Source organism: Geotrypetes seraphini, chromosome 10 (genome assembly GCF_902459505.1).
Source record: "Geotrypetes seraphini chromosome 10, aGeoSer1.1, whole genome shotgun sequence".
In the NCBI taxonomy this organism is placed as follows: domain Eukaryota; kingdom Metazoa; phylum Chordata; class Amphibia; order Gymnophiona; family Dermophiidae; genus Geotrypetes; species Geotrypetes seraphini.
Genome location: NC_047093.1, coordinates 120,009,304 through 120,026,500, shown reverse-complemented (window position 1 = coordinate 120,026,500; position 17,197 = coordinate 120,009,304). Strand labels below are relative to the sequence as shown.

Here is a 17,197-nt window from a genome sequence, read left to right as displayed (position 1 = left end):
CTGAGGCAGTTGGGAGCGCAGGTGGTCTTCTCATCAATCATCCCGGTAAGAGGTAAGGGTAGAGCCCGGGAGGAGCGTATCCAGAGGACTAACGAGTGGCTACATGGATGGTGCAGGGAGATGAACTTTGGATTTCTGGACCATGGAGAGGCACTGCAGGGACTTCAGGGACCAGACGGACTCCACCTGACCAGAAGAGGTAAGAACGTCTTCGGACGTCGACTAGCCCGCCTACTTCGAAGGGCTTTAAACTAGGTAAGTTGGGGGAGGGTATCCGTTCATTCTCTGGAGCAGTAAGTAACTATCCTGAGGAGGTGAGTCGCCACTCTGAGTCTGAGGTAAGTGCACACACTGTAAACAATACATCGGGGGTCACACTAACTCAGGCGGGAAACTCTATACAGGGACTTAGCAAACATAAGGTATGGAGAGCTATGTACGTCAATGCACACAGTTTGGGCAATAAAATTCTAGATTTAGAGACGGAAATAATGAACGCCGACCTAAACGTAGTGGCGATATCCGAAACTTGGTTCACGGACTCACACGGGTGGGATATGGTTATACCGGGTTACAACTTACTCCGTCGAGACAGGGAGGGCAAGTTAGGAGGAGGGGTAGCTCTATACACTAGAGAAGACATCAAAACTACCATAATCACAGATGTTAAGTATACCGGGGAATCCCTCTGGGTGAACCTGGCTAGAGGAAATGAAAAATGCCTGTATCTTGGTGTGATTTACAGACCTCCGAGACAACAGGTAGACAAGGATATGGAATTAATCGAGGACATTGAAAACATCACCTTGCGTGGGGACACAGTACTGTTAGGGGATTTTAATATGCCCGATACAGATTGGAATGCACTTACCGCACAAACTAGCGGCAGTAGAAGGTTGTTAACCTCCATAAAGGGTGCACAGCTCAAACAATTGGTATTGGAGCCCACTAGGGACCAGGCGTTACTAGACCTGGTACTCACCAACGGAGACAGCGTATCAGAAGTTTCGGTAGGTGATACGCTGGCCTCCAGCGACCATAACATGGTTTGGTTCAACCTTCGGAAGGGTTTCTCCAGATCGACCACAACAACAAAGGTCCTAAATTTTCGTGGCACTGACTTCAAACGCATGGGAGACTTCGTCCATCGGGCACTGCAAGACCATGCCGAAACCAATAATGTAGAGGCCATGTGGGCAAACCTGAAATCTACCCTACATGAAGCAATAAATCGCTATATAAAAACAACAAGCAAACGACGGAGGAATAATAGACCCCAGTGGTTCACTACAGAAATCTCGGACCTCGTTAAGAAAAAGAAAAAAGCATTTGTTTCCTACAAACATTCAGGAAGAGGAGCAGCAAAAGAAGACTATCTGGCCAAGTCCAAAGCTGTCAAAACGGCACTCAGAGAGGCCAAGCTTCAGATAGAAGAGAATCTAGCAAAGGACATTAAGAAAAGGGATAAATCCTTTTTCAGGTACATCAATGATAGGAAAAGAAACACAAATGGGATAGTACGCCTTAGGAAAGCAGACGGGAATAATGCAGAATCAGATTCCGATAAAGCCGAACTACTAAACGAATACTTCTGCTCAGTCTTTACCTGCGAGGCGCCAGGGTCCGGTCCACAGTTGCAAGCAAGGCATAGCTCAGATGACCCGTTCTGGAATTTCGAGTTTACACCCAGCAGCGTCTACTGCGAACTATCAAGACTCAAAGTGAACAAAGCCATGGGACCGGACAATCTACACCCCAGGGTGCTTAGAGAGCTGTGTGATGTCCTGGCAGAGCCATTGTCTGTGATCTTCAATCTTTCCTTGAAGGCGGGAAAAGTCCCCTTGGACTGGAAAACAGCCAATGTAATCCCACTCCACAAAAAGGGCTGCAGGACAGAGGCTGAGAATTACAGACCGGTGAGTCTCACATCCATAGTGAGTAAACTCATGGAAACACTAATTAAGCATAAATTAGATACAATCCTAGACGAGAAGAATCTACGGGATCCCCGCCAACATGGATTTACCAGAGGCAGGTCCTGCCAATCCAATCTGATTAGTTTCTTTGACTGGATAACAAGGAAACTGGATGTGGGTGAGTCCCTGGACGTCGTTTACTTGGACTTTAGTAAAGCTTTTGATAGCGTTCCGCACCGCAGACTATTGAACAAGATGAAATCAATGGGACTGGGAGAGACGTTAACTACATGGGTCGGTGATTGGCTAAACAGTAGACTTCAGAGAGTGGTGGTAAATGGTGCCCCTTCAAAAACGTCGGAGGTGATCAGTGGAGTGCCTCAGGGCTCGGTCTTGGGCCCGATCCTCTTCAACATATTTGTGGGAGATCTGACTCAGGGGCTTCAGGGTAAAATCACATTATTCGCCGATGACGCCAAACTATGCAACATAGTAAGTGAGAACACTTTACCAGACAGTATGACGCAGGACCTACTTCTATTGGAACATTGGTCCTCGACTTGGCAGCTAAACTTCAATGCTAGAAAATGTAAGGTCATGCACCTCGGCAGCAGGAATCCATGCAAAACTTACACACTAAATGGTGAAACCTTAGTTAGGACCAAGGCGGAACGTGATTTGGGGGTGATCATTAGCGAAGACATGAAGACTGCCAATCAAGTGGAGAAGGCTTCATCAAAGGCAAGACAAATGATGGGATGCATCCGAAGAAGTTTTATTAGCCGGAAGCCCGAAGTTATAATGCCATTGTACAGATCCATGGTGAGGCCTCTTCTGGAGTATTGTGTACAATTCTGGAGGCCACATTACCAAAAGGATGTGCTGAGAGTTGAGTCGGTTCAAAGAATGGCCACCAAAATGGTCTCGGGACTCAAAGACCTCCCGTATGAAGAAAGGCTGAATAAATTGCAGCTATATTCACTTGAAGAACGTAGAGAGAGAGGAGACATGATAGAGACGTTTAAATATATCACCGGCCGTATTGAGGTGGAGGATGATATCTTCTTTTTTAAAGGCCCCTCTGCCACAAGAGGCCATCCGCTGAAAATCAGGGGTGGGAAATTTCATGGCGACACCAGGAAGTTCTTCTTCACCGAAAGGGTGGTCGATCGTTGGAATGAACTTCCACCTCAGGTGATTCAGGCCAGCAGCGTGAAGGATTTTAAAAGGAAATGGGATACACATGTGGGATCTCTAGGGGGGTAAATTCAAGGGGGTAGGGTTGTTGGAGTGGGCAGACTTGATGGGCTGTGGCCCTTTTCTGCCGTCATCTTCTATGTTTCTATGTTTCTATGTCGAGACAGAGGAGAGGAGGAAAGTGAATAGGAGGAAGGGTGCCCTTCAGAAAGGATATGCAGAGGCATAATAACCTTAGCCACTGGCCTATCCACTGGCTGGGTAGCTTAACACGGAGCCTAAAGTCTCCACAGAGCCAGTAAATATCACCTAGGGTGAAAATCTGATGCTGCAACAATGGGGCATACCTATAATCCAAGACAGAACAATAACCTGGGGGAAAGTTGCCCACAAAACTACCCTGTGTCAAATTAGAAACATGACATGTGTAATTACCCTTATAGATAGTAACGGCTATGTCAAGCTTTTTATGTCCTGGCAGCAAAGGGTATTTAGAACGCCACAGCGCACAAAGGGGATCGGTAAAATTAGAGGAGATATTGGTAAATAACCCAAAAAGCATGGTTGGATACCAGGAGGGAGGTCCAGAGGTACGGTTCCTAGATGGGATCTAGCTTGAGCACTTATGTAACAATTACTCTTATTATGTTGATCAGCAGTGAATTTCATCCATTCTAACCAAAGGTTACGTTCTGAAAACCCTACCTCAACAGCCATAGTATCTTCAAAAGTGGGATTGGCAATAGCCATCATGTCAGTAAGTTTATTGAATGTAGGGGCCAGTGGGTTAGTATTTTTGGGGCCCCCACAAAATGGCGGAGAGGATGAGTGGAGGTAGATAGATCCCGTAAGAAAAACTGACGGGTCGGATAGCTAGACCCACCCTTAAACCATATGCCCATAACGTACATACCTTCATCAGTAGGTCTAGGGTTGTCAATAGTAAGAGAAAGCTTAATAATTTGTTCAGGAGCCCGTCTCCTATAACAGTTTCCAACCTTACGAAGGGTCATACGAGTAAGCAGAGATTTACCATTTTGATCCACTTTTTTTAGAGCACTTTCTGGTCTATAAGCCCAGTCAGTGCCAGTATTCCACCTTACTGCTCCCCAGAATGCACACTTATCTCCCCAACGTGAGTCAGTAACACATATATATATATCTTTAGTTTTAGGAATCTCTGAGGACCAATGGCATAGCCTTGGGATATCAATTGATGAGCAGTCCATAATGTCACAATACTCAAAGGAGAAGGTGGCAACTTGCACACTACTGGAATTATACCAAAAGGTAGTATACTGTCTATCTTTCTGAATTCCAATTGAAGGACAGCCTTTGCAAGGGAGTAGTCCAGCTTGACGTCTTAGTCGCAAAGAGGTGCCGGGGTTGCTGTTTACAGATGAGTACATTGTTGGGTGTCATTTACAGATGGGTATGGGCAGAAAGTGTCGTGGACCCAGGACACATCATCCCTGTAGACACAGTTAGAAATGATCCATACAGGAAAAAAAACTAGCAGCAGCGCTGCCAGGAGGAGAAAGATAAAGTTGGTGGAATGCTGTGATGAGATCATCATGTTGTTCCTCTGAAGGGGGTGAAATCTGCGCAGAGACGGCTTGCTTCTGGGGTTTTAGGTTAACCCTCTTCAAGCGACTTGTGTGGATCCAAACAGGAGACTCCTCAGTGAGTACAGCGGTCCTGGACACAGCGATCACAGTAGTGGGAGGACCAAAGGGGAAATCTGTCTGCTTCCGATCCTTGAAAAGCTTCTGGATGATGAATTCATCACCAGGCTGGAAGGAATGGGTAGGAGTCTGTGGAGAGAAAGGAGAAGTGCAAGACACGTTTCTTTCAACATGCCCTAATGTTTCAATGAGCTTCCGAACATATTCTTCCTGTATCAAGGGAAGATCACTATTCTCAACTACGGAGGGTCTGTCTACCCATGGGGCGGGGAAAGGTCATCCCATGAGAATCTCAAAGGGAGAGTAGCCAGTGGTGCAGTGAGGCTGCATCCTGATTTCAGCTAAAACAATAGGGAGGAATTTTTTCCAATTCACAAACGTGCCAGCTGTGGCTTTCCTGATTTTGTCTTTAATAGTCCTATTCATGCGTTCGACAATACCAGAACTCTGTGGGTGATATGGAAGATGAAATTTCCACTCAATACAGAGTGCGGTAGCTAAAGCTTTGCATACTCTAGCAGTGAAAGCAGGACCATTATCTGAATTGATGTGTGTGGGACATCCCCCCACATTAACCCAGAGGAATACTGGGCCCACTACGAAGCGCGCGAGGAGATGAATGAAGAAGGTGAATTCTGGGAACAATGGTCAAAAACAAGCACAACTATCTTAGACAAAATAGCTCCCAAACAAAACAGAACAAACCGCTCAAATAAATATAACAACTGGTTCGACTCCGAACTACAAAAAATGAAACAATCAATACGACGATTAGAAAGGATCTGGAACAAATCAGGTGAAATATCCGACAGGAATAATTGGAGATCAAACATAAAGGAATATAAACAACTGATAAAAGAAAAAAGGAAAAAATTCTACTCATCCAAAATATACACATCCAACACAAGTGCAAAAGGAATTAACACTCATGAATTGTTCAATCTAGTAAAAAATCTATTTGACACCACACGCCACAGTCAATCAACGCACGACATAAAACTTCCATCAGCAGACGATCTAGCACAACACTTTAACTCAAAAATTGTGAACCTAAGGAACAATTGCCCAACAAATAACACAGATGAACAGCAAATAGCCAACATACACGAAAACGAAACACCAGTGGACATATATTGGAACTCCTTTCAGGACCTAGAATGGAATAACTTCATAAAACTCTACAACAAATATACCACATCAAACTGCATCCTAGATCCCTGTCCACCCAACATAATGAAAGCAGCCCCTTTAGACTTTAAGATAACACTATGGACTCATATGTCCAACAATTTCAAAAATGGAAAATTCCTATCAAAAAACGGTCACATTATAATCACCCCAATCCCAAAAAATCATAAACTACCCCCTAACTTCAGCAACCAACTATAGACCAGTAGCATCTATCCCATTTTTCGTAAAAATAATGGAAGGCTTGGTACAAACCCAACTGATGGACTACCTAGATCGGTTCTCACTGCTACATGAAACCCAGTCAGGCTTCAGACCCCTGTTCAGTACTGAGACGGTGATAGCAGCAATCTTAGATTACCTACGTAACTTATTTAGTAAGGGCCACAAAGCCTTAGTGATGCAATTCGACATGAGCTCAGCCTTCGACTTGGTAGATCACAAAAAATTACTACAATGTCTAGATTCAATCGGCATAGGAGGCAAAGTGCTGGACTGGTTCCGAGGTTTCCTTACGACCCGCACCTATCAAGTTCGCTTCAATTACAACCTCTCTAAAACATGGAGAAACCCATCAGGCGTTCCACAGGGGTCCCCACTATCCCCACTACTCTTCAACGTCTATATAGCTTCACTAGGAACGAAGCTAACCCAGCGAGGCATAAAAGTATTCAGCTATGCAGACGACTTCACAATCATAATCCCGTTTACAACATCCCCTCTGAAATCACCCCCACAGCAACTGAAGCGCTAAACACGATGGATCAATGGACCACAGATTTCAAACTGAAGCTCAATTCAGAAAAAACTAAATTCTTCATAGCCTCGCCACACGCACAGAATACGATAATACCATTACACATTAACAATCTAAACTACCCCATTCAACCAACGATGAAGATTCTAGGAGTAATACTAGACCAAGGACTAACCATGAAAGACCACATAGACTCCTTAATCAAAAGAGGGTTTTTCACTCTCTGGAAACTTAAGTCCATTAAGGCGTACTTCCACACTTCAGCTTTCAGAATTCTAGTACAATCCCTAATACTAAACCACTTGGACTATTGCAACATCACCCATCTGACAATCCCCCAGAAGCAAATGCAAAGACTACAAATGATACAAAATGCAGCAGTCAGGATGATTTTCGGGCTGAAGAAGTCCGATCACATAACCCCTTCCTACCGACTCCTACACTGGCTGCCGATGGAGGCGCACACGAAGTTCAAGCTAGGATGTCTCTGCTTCAAAGTATTAAATGGTCTAGCCCCAAAATACATTACAGACCTCTTCTCATTCCCAACCAACAGACACGAAAGAAAAACACACCTGAAATTTGTCTCCCCACCAGCTAGAGGGTGCAAATATAAGAGACACCATCAACAATTGCTATCATATCAAGCAGCCATATGGGGTAAAGACCTAGAAAAATTAATTATGCACACAAACAACTATGAAGAATTCAGGAAACACCTAAAAACCTACCTATTCTTGAAATACCTAGGTAACGAACCGGAACATCAACCCCCCTCATAACATCACCACATACCTGAACGTGCAAACTGCTAACCCCAACCCCCAATCGCTAAATATGATCACTCTATGAACTTACGGAATATTTCTACTTCTGTGTAAACAACTTGGCACTTCCTGGCCTTGCACCACACAAACTGACGTTAACATTATTAAAGTTATCAGATGTACACTGCTATATTCTCTAATTCGTTGTACGAAAATATACACTGCTATACTCTTTAATTAGCTGTTCGTAAAGTTTCACTTGATTGTATTTACAGTTTCTTTTATTGTAAACCGCCTAGAAGTCGCAAGATTGTTGGCGGTATATAAGAATAAAGTTATTATTATTATTATTATCCCCACCTAGGGATGATTTCACGAAGTAAAATGTTCACCACAGTCTGAGCAGTTTCATTTGTAGTGGGAAAGACTTCAGGCCATCAGGAAAACATGTCAACAATAACAAGGGCATAATCCTGGCGGGTCCCAGTGGCATGAGGAATATGAGTAAAATCAATCTGTAAGTGTGAAAAAGGAGAAGTGGGGTAAGTAAGGTCCTGGTGTGGTGCTTTATGGGGTATGTTGGGATTAGCACGGAGACAAGTTAGACATCGAGCTATATATGTCTGTATCAGGGAGCGAAGGTCAAGAATGAAAAAATCACTGGCAAGGAGCTGGAGTGTCGAGCGAGCACTACGATGACCAATGCCATGATATTGAGCAATGAATAAGGGGGAACTAGCGGCTGGTAAACAGGGTTTCCCCTCTTTGCACCAAAGTCCGTCCGAAGGGCGGCTTTGGGCACCGGCTATTTGCCAGGCATCAAGTTCAGAGGGGGTAACAAAGGATTGAAGCTGGGAAAAAAGAGAAGAAGGGGGAAAAGCAGGAGGAGAAAGAAGAGGAAGGAGAACAGAGGAAGGAGGGGGGTCCAAAGCAGCTTGTTTAGCAATGCAATCAGCCAGAGCATTACCTCTGGCAACTTCAGTCTGAAGGCCAGTGTGTGCACGACAATGAAGAATAGCAACTGCAGCAGGCAGGAGTAAAGCAGAGAGAAGATCCGAAACAAGGGAAGAATGAGAAATAGGCTTACCATCAGCGGCCACAAAGCCGCGACGCTGCCAGATAACACCATGGTCGTGTACAACATCAAAGGCATATTTAGAGTCGGTATAAATATTAACACGTTTACCAGAGAAAAGGTGACAGGCGCGAGTAAGAGCAATGAGTTCAGCAGCCTGTGCCGAAGGATAGGGGAGGGAAAAAGCCTCATGGATGATATCAGGAAGTTCAACAACAGCATATCCTGTGTGGAAGGTGTTGTCACTAGGACATGAGCAAGAACCATCAACAAAAATGGAGGAAGCATTGGGGAGAGGGGTAGAGGACAAATCAGGGCGAGGGGAAGTGTCTTGATATATCAGAGAGACACAGGAATGATCAGGAGGAAGCGCATCCTGTTCACCCTTAAGACCCAAAAGACCATTTAAAAGTATAGCGGGGCCGTATGTCGGGGCAGAATATCTGATGGTGAGATTGGGATTAGAAAGGAGGATGACCTCATAACCACTAAGGCGCTGAGCTGACATATGCTGGGTATGAATATTGCAAAGGAGGGCTTGGACATCGTGAGAAGTATGAAGGGTAGTGGGGTGACCAAGGGTTAGAGGAGTAGCCATCTCTACCACCATAGCACATGCAGCTAGGGCCCTTAAACAGGCAGGCATGCCTTGAACTTGAACAGGGGTAACTTTAGAAAAAAAGGCAACAGGGCGTAACTTACCGCCATGATCCTGAGCCAGGACGCCTGCCATAGTCTTACAATTGTCACGAGCAAAGAGATGAAACATTTGGTCATAATCAGGAAGACCCAAGCCTGGGCTAGAAACCAAAGCACATTTCAAATGTCCAAAAGCGTCCAACATTTCTTTAGTCCATCTGATAAAATCAGTCATTTCAGGACCTAGGGTCTGTCTCAAAATCTGGTCATAGAAGGAACAATCAGGGATCCATTGGCGGCAATAACCAATCATACCAAGAAAAGTAAGCATGTCTTTTTGAGTAGCTGGGCGAGGCAAACCCAGAACAGCAGCAATGCGAGAAGTGCTAATTTTCCTCTGACCGTGAGACAGGACAAAACCCAGGTATTCCACTTCAGATTTACACCATTGTAGTTTCTTTCGTGACACCTTGTGACCCACACACAGACAACCATTGTAAAAGGTGCAAACTATCAGCCTGACAGGTCTCCTGAGTTATGAAACACAAAAGAAGGTCATCCACATATTGAATGAGGACAGAACCATGGGGGGCCGTCCATGGCTGTAAAGTAGCCCGAAGGACAATGGAGAAAACCACAGGGGAATCAACATAGCCCTGGGGCATTCTACACCAGGTATACTGCTGTTGCTTAAAAGTGAATGCAAAAAGGGGCTGGGTGTCCTCGTCAACAGGGACAGAAAAAAATGCATTCTTCAAATCAATGACTGAAAAAATATGAGCTGCAGGTGGAATGGAGGAGAGGAGAGAAGGGACGTCAGGAACAACAGGTGCAATGGGAATCACCAAAGCATTAACAGCCCTAAGGTCTTGAACAAAACAGGGGGGTGCCATCAGCTTTGACAACAGGATTGATGGGCGTATTGTAGGAAGAGATGGTGGTTTTAATAATACCAGAGGAAAGAAAGGAAGCAATTAGTGAAATCATGACTTTCTCCTTCTCTTGGGAGATCGGGTACTGCTTAATGAAAACAGGAATGAGTGATTTCAGAGAAGCACAATAGGGGGTACATGAAATAGAGCCTATATCAGTGTCAGTAGAAGCCCAGACCGGAGAGTCTGGGGGAAAGGGCAAAAGTGTGTCAGGGCAAGTAGAAAGGTAAAGGGTGGACGGAGGGCAAATGGGAATAATGGAGGAAAAGACATGCAAACCTCCTGTATCATCTGTAGTGAGCTGAATGAGAGGAAAAAAAAGATCTCGACCAAGAAGGCTGACAGGGCAATGGGGAATAATAAAAAAGGAGTGCTGAAAAAGAGTAAAGCCTGTATCGGGATGAGCTACAGACAGGGGTGTGGTACGATAGGATTTAGTCAAAACCACATTAATTCCCATAGAAAGTTCAGCATTCATGCGTGGGCCCCGATAGTAATCCTCACTGATGGTGCTACAAGTGGCACCCGAATCTACAAGAAAAGGCACTGGACTCCCTTGTACAATAAGAGATATCATAGGAGAATCCTTAGCAATTGCAGAGACCAAAGTGAATGCTGAGGTGTAAACCTCCGGGCCCCTTCATTGGGGAGTAGGGGGGCTGTGCCAAGAGATAGGAAAACGAGGAGAAGTGGCAGATGGTCTCACAGTAGAGGGAGGGGTAGGCACCACCGGTGAGGCGGATTGAACTGGGAATGCAGGGGGTCTGGGATGAGGGCATTGATTAAGCTAGTGACCAAGGTCCCCACAATTGAAACATCCAGTACTTCTGGATGGATTATTACCACCTCAACCAGAGACTAGAGCCCTCGCCCTGCGAAACCCGCGACCCCTTCTTCCACGAGAGGTAGACAGGCGCGGTCCCCAGGTGGGTAGCTGGCCCTGATGCAGGATTTCCCGAGGTTTAGAGATCTCAAAACAACCTGCTGCCTCTTTTTCCATTAATTTATTTTGAAATTCAGCACGAGAACTAGTGGGCCATTCTGAAATCATTTGTTTGACCAGAATTTGCAAGGGAGAACAGAGGTTAGAAAGGAAAGTCTGAATAAGTAGGGAATCCATATTTGCATGGGAACTGAGACCCGCCTCTTGGGTCCAGGTTTCATTAAACCTCTTCCAGAAATCCACAACAGTTTCACCTGATTTCTGTTTGCAGGCTACTGCAATAGGAAGGGAAGATCGAGACTTAAAACACCGATCAAGCTCTGCCTGTAATTCATTCCACATAACAGCATTTCCTGCTTCAGTATTAAGTCTATAAGCAGTAGCTGTGACAGTAGCAGGCTCTAAAACACTAATACTAGGGACGTGAAACCAGTCCCAAGGGGAACTGTGTCCAACAATGCCATCTATAATAAGGCGCATATCTTCCTGCGTATAATTTCGACCCTTGCATGCTCGTTTTAAATAGTGAAAAGTCGCACTAGCAGAGACAAGAGGCTTGGGGCAGTGCTTAATAATCTTGTTAATGTCTTCTAACTCAATGGGTTTCTTCAAAAGAATATCCCCCACTGTGAGAAAGGGCATCTGTTCTTGCATCAGCTCCTGTACTTCCGCAACCCTTTGAGTACCGCTCCGAGTGTGAAGGGATGAAAAAGAGATTATCGGCCCCCGAACAGTGGGGTTGGTCGTGGATACAGTGGGAAATGGAATGTTTTGGGGCAAAGTGTCATCAACCTGTCCCGATGCAGCTGCCGGCTTTCTTTTTCGGCGACCGGCACACTTTCAAAGAGCCGCGCATGCATGGCTGCTCAAAGTTCAATCTTCTGCTCTGCTGCAACTTCCTGTTTCCAGTTGGGTCAGAGCAGAAGATTGCTCTGACCCAACTGGAAACAGGAAGTTGCAGTAGAGCACAAGATTGAACTTTGAGCAGCCACGCATGCGCGGCTCTTTGAAAGTGTGCAGAGGAAAATCAGGTCACAAAGGGGTCACAAACCGATCGGTACATGATCTGTTTGCTTAGTGAATCTAGCCCTATAGGTACACACATGGGATCAGCACTCCAATTTAAGTGATCTATACAGAATCTGGAAGCTAACGTTTTGCCCAGAAAGCCAAAATACACCATTCTATTGACCATTTTATGACAAGTTTCATGATACCTGTTTGGATCAGCACCTCTGATCGCTTAAATCTAACCTGAGTGAAAGAACTCTCCCAGACGATCGCCTTCTCATCAATGGTGAAATCCTGCCCTGGGGGAGCATGGGGGTTATAACATCCAACAACTTTATATTCCAATGTTGTATTAGGAAGAAAGTTCAAATTCAAAATATCGTATCCAATGGCGAGTTCTCCATTTTCATCCAGGTTCATCTCTTCCCCTAGACCATTCTTAAAATGGAGGTTCCTCAGATAACGATGAAGCTAAGAAATGTAATTGAAAAAATGGGAATAGATTGAACTACAGTTTTTGGTGGAATTCAGTATGTCATATTTATAAAATAGAAAGATCATTAGCTATTCAGAAAGGGAATTTTAATAAATTTCAAGATGTGTGGAGGCCATTAACAAATTATTGTAATGAAGAGTTATCATTTTCCCTGATTTGTACAAATGAAAAAATTGGGTGGGGGGAGGGGGACTGTATTATATGATATGAGATATTAAAGGGATGGGAGGGAAAGGGATAAATTTTATTTAATATGAAAAATTGTAGAATTCAGGTGATATATTAAGTTAAAATGTGGATATTTTTTGATGCACTTGATGTAAGTTATTAAAATGAATAAAGAATTTAAAAAAAAAGAAATGAGGTTTGCATTTTAAGTAATATCAGGTTAGACAGGTAATTTCAAGCATACAAAAAGATTTGTTTATAACTATAAGAACTACACTTCTCCCTCCCCATTCGCGGTTTCGACACTTGCGATTTCACAAATTCGCAATTTTTTTGTTTAGCACATTTCTGCCTCTCTCCAGCCTTCCTCCCAGCATCCTGGCCTTACCTGGTAGTCTAGCGGGCTTTTGGAGAAGGAGCGATCTTCCTACGCTCCTGCCCCGTGTAGATTGTCAATAGGGAATGGCTGCCGTGAGTTCCCGTCATAGTCTCGATAGACTCCGGGAACTCACGGCAGTCATTTCCTATTGGCGATCTGCATGGGGCAGGAGCGTAGGAAGATCGCTCCTGCCCCGAAAGCCTGCTAGACCACCACATAAGGCCAAGATTCTGGGGAAGGCGGGAAGGAGGCGGGGGTGGGTCAGAACCAGATGAGAAGATATTTGCGGTTTTTCTCAATTCACTGTCTCAATTCAATTCTCTGCCCCTATCCCCCGTGAATACCGAGGGAGAAGTGTAATTTTAAAGCCATTTCTGGAGGTAAATCACTCTCTATCTCCTCTCACTTACAAATGGACACAGCCTTAAAGTATGGACCAACTCCCTAAAGAAGCTTAGGAAAATTATTTTATAACAGCCATATAAACTTCTCTGATTCCATTCTAGAAGTGCAGTATACAGTAACAAAAATCCAGTAAATAATGTAACTAGCCAGTGAATGGGGAGAAGGAAGGCACAAAGAAAAGAAATATACATTATCTTTTCAATTCATTCTTCCATCTTCAATGACAGATCTATAGGAAGTTGGGACTGTAAGAGCAAAGACCTTTGCACTCATCTTTAAAACAGAAAAATGATTTGAAAGTGGCACCAAATGGCAGATATTTTTTCTTGCATAAACATCAAAGTCTTGATTTTTGAATCTGAAACTTGAGTTGTTTTATGATACAGATTGTATAAATGGGCTGAAAATGGCTTAGAAGCAGGCCGGAGCAACTTGTGAGGCTCGCCATAAAAGGGGGGCCTCACGAGTCAAAGCACGCAGGGAGGAAGCTTAGGAGCCAATGGGAGGGAGAAAGGAGTGGAGCAAGACAAGCGGCAGGCATTTTAAATTAGGTCCTTCCTGGGACAGCCATCTTTTCAGCGGCACACAAGGAGGAAGAGAATACTCCGCTGCCCAGTGGCCCTGCCTTTGTGAGGGGAAGCCTCCGTTCAGGAGTGAAGCTCCAGTTTTGGGACACAGGGCAGCATGAGATAGTGCCATGGGGGCAGCAGGGAAAAGAGTGTGTTGCTCTATGAATGTGGAGGACCAATTGTGCTTTTTTTTTAAAAGGGTTGCAGGGCTGTGTTTTTGTTTTTAAGCCTTGGGTTGAAAAAAATTCATGCTTTGTAGCACTGTAAACACTATCCCCTTGCCTACCTGCTTGCCTCGGGATGGGTGGCCCTGCCTGCCTGTCACTAGGCCGGCCTGTCTAACACTAGGCCTGCCTGCCCTGTGCCCTGTCCCTACCTGCCCTGTCCTGGCCTACCACTAGACTGCCAAAGGGGGTACAGGGTACAGGGCTTAGCAGGGAGAATTTGGTTTAGAATGTTTTTTTTCTTGTTTTCCTCCTCTAAATCTAGGGAGCGTCTTATGGAGCGAAAAATATGCTAATCCAAACTGTTTTTCTTCCTTGATTTTGCAAAGGCAACAGCTGCTATGAGGAAGAAATTTTTGGCACTTCGCCCAAATCTGAAGCAAATGGACCCCTGTTCATTTGTAGAAATAAAGATAGTTCTAAGTCAAATAGATGCTGGCTCTGTCATCTCGATATAGGGACACTGGATCATCAATTGTTCTATTGTCCTTTGATACTCAGTTTTTGGAGATCTATATGGGGATATATTACTCTAATTCTAGAGACTGTGGTTCCAATGTCATATGAAGCGGTATTATGTGGGAAGCTGATATATTCTATCTCCAGCAGATAGGCATAAAAACAGGTTATTGGGTATAATGATTGGGGTAGCCATACAAATGAGTATGAAAACCTGGAAGAATTGTGACCGCTTAAATTTCACTTTTTGGTAGAATTCGATATGCTTGTGTTATCGTTACGAGAAAATGATGTCTGAACAAAGGGGTAAGTGGTTTAATCTGACGTGGGGTTCATAGACCAATTTTATTGATTCTAATTGGTTGGTTTTTTCCCTTTACTTTTGGTTATATATTTTGCATCCAGGGAAGGGGGGTGGGTGTGAGGGAGAAGAATAATGTATAGGGACTGATTTATTTATGAGTTGTTAGTACTATTGTATGGATATCTTGAATATATTGAAATCAGGGGGAGGGGGCTGAAAATTATTCTTATGTATTTCACTGATAGATAAGTGGTGTTTTTTCAGGTAACTTGTTATGCAATTTTTGTATGCACTGTTTTTAGAATGAAAATGAATAGATAGATTACTTGCACTCAGTTAATTAAGATGGATTTTTGAAGCAAATACAATAGCCCCTGCAGGCCTGAATGAGGATGCACAATGGTTGACAGTAGCAGATTAGCGCAGTGCACCACTACGTTTGTGAACTCTATCAGCTGTGAGTACGCGGTCATGTACAAAGTGGGTGGAGCCTCTCATAAGACATGCAGGAGATATGCCGTGGCCATCTTTATTAAACAGTCATGCCTGCAGCAACAAGTTTCAGTTAGCGTTCATCCAGTGAGTGGTGTAACATGAAGAATTTGATTTTTATGGATTGATTTTTATGATTGATATGCAACAAGTACAGGGTTTTTTTTCATATGTAAAGTTGTATACAAAATAATTTTTTTGAGGGCTGTTAATAGTAAGGTCACTAATGTGATTTTCATTTTGGCTTTGCAGCATTCTACTCTAAAAGCTCACCTACGCCCTGAAGAAAGGGTTGAAATGGATATTCCGTCAGAGAGGTGTTGCTGCTAAGCAAGCTAAGTACATGTTTGATAAATTAGAGTGTATTTAGTATGTTTTTTTTAAACTTTATTTTTATTCAAATATTTCATCATAATAACAAGTACAAAAACTTGAAAGGATTTGGAAATAATCCAATAAGGTAAATATAATTGAATTAACATCAAATAGATTAATTATTTAGTCCACAATCTTTGGATCCAAGAATAAAGAAAATTAAAATAAAGCAAAACAAATACTTAACCTATTAGACAGAATCAGGGACATAGTTAACCCCCAGACAGCTGGTTCGCTACACTGTGGGTGGTTTAATTGAACCAATAGTGACTGTAATAAACTCACATAATTGTTTTGGATCAAAAATTAAGAAATTCTACCCTTCTAAAAAAATACAACATTTTGCAGGAATTTTTATAAGAAACTGAGCATCCAGAGCCAAAACTCTGGTTCTATAACTAAGAAAATCTTTTCTTCTCTTTTGTGTTTCTTTAGACAAATCAGGAAAAAACATGTATAGTGGAAACAAAAAACTTATCATTCAAGTGCCTAAAGTATGTCCATAGAATTAAGTCCCTATCAAACTCTAGGGCAAAAGTCAAAATGAGAGTGGTTCTCTTCATTATTATTTCAAGTGAGTCCTCAAATGAATTGAATAAGGTATATTTATAAAAGAAAGAATCATGAGAAAAAAATAAGCACAAAGAAGAAAGGATAAATTAATTGAAATAGTATTTAAACACTTATAAGGGCAAGAAAATACACCGGGACTAATGAGGAATCCATCCAGTTATAGTCCTTTGACCCAACTGGCCTTCTGACGTCCCTGAGGTTGAACACTAGCAAGTCTTAGATTCTTTATTTTTGATATTCTGTCTACAAAAATACATGTCTAGACGGTGTACATTATAAAAAAATTATAAAAACAATTAAAGGAAGCAAATAAAAACAGTAGTTTATGAAATGTTAAAAATACTGGACAAGTTTAAATTAACATACATGAGACGAAAGGATAGTAGGGGAGGGAGAGGTAGTTTAAAATACACCGAAGTAAAGTTAATAAAAAAGGACAGTAAATGGGGAGTGGTAAAAACAATATAAGAATATAAGAACATAAGCATCGCCTCTGCCGAGACAGACCACAGGTCCATCGTGCCCAGCAGTCCGCTCTCGCGGTGGCCCCCCAGGTCAGTGACCTGTAAGTGATCCTCTACTGAAGACATTTTGTCCTGTATAGTATCCCCTCTATCTATATCCCTCAATCCCCTTTTCCTTC

At 43.3% G+C, this 17,197-nt stretch overlaps 1 protein-coding gene across 1 annotated transcript in view; it reads right to left on the bottom strand.

Annotated features, from left to right (window-relative positions):
* LOC117368565 (G-protein coupled receptor family C group 6 member A-like) overlaps positions 1-17,197 on the bottom strand; it is a 112,041-nt gene that overhangs the window by 15,153 nt on the left and 79,691 nt on the right. The window contains exon 8 of the mRNA XM_033962296.1: positions 12,354-12,581. Coding sequence (XP_033818187.1) covers positions 12,354-12,581 — 228 coding nt within the window. The remainder of the gene's footprint in view (positions 1-12,353; positions 12,582-17,197) is intronic.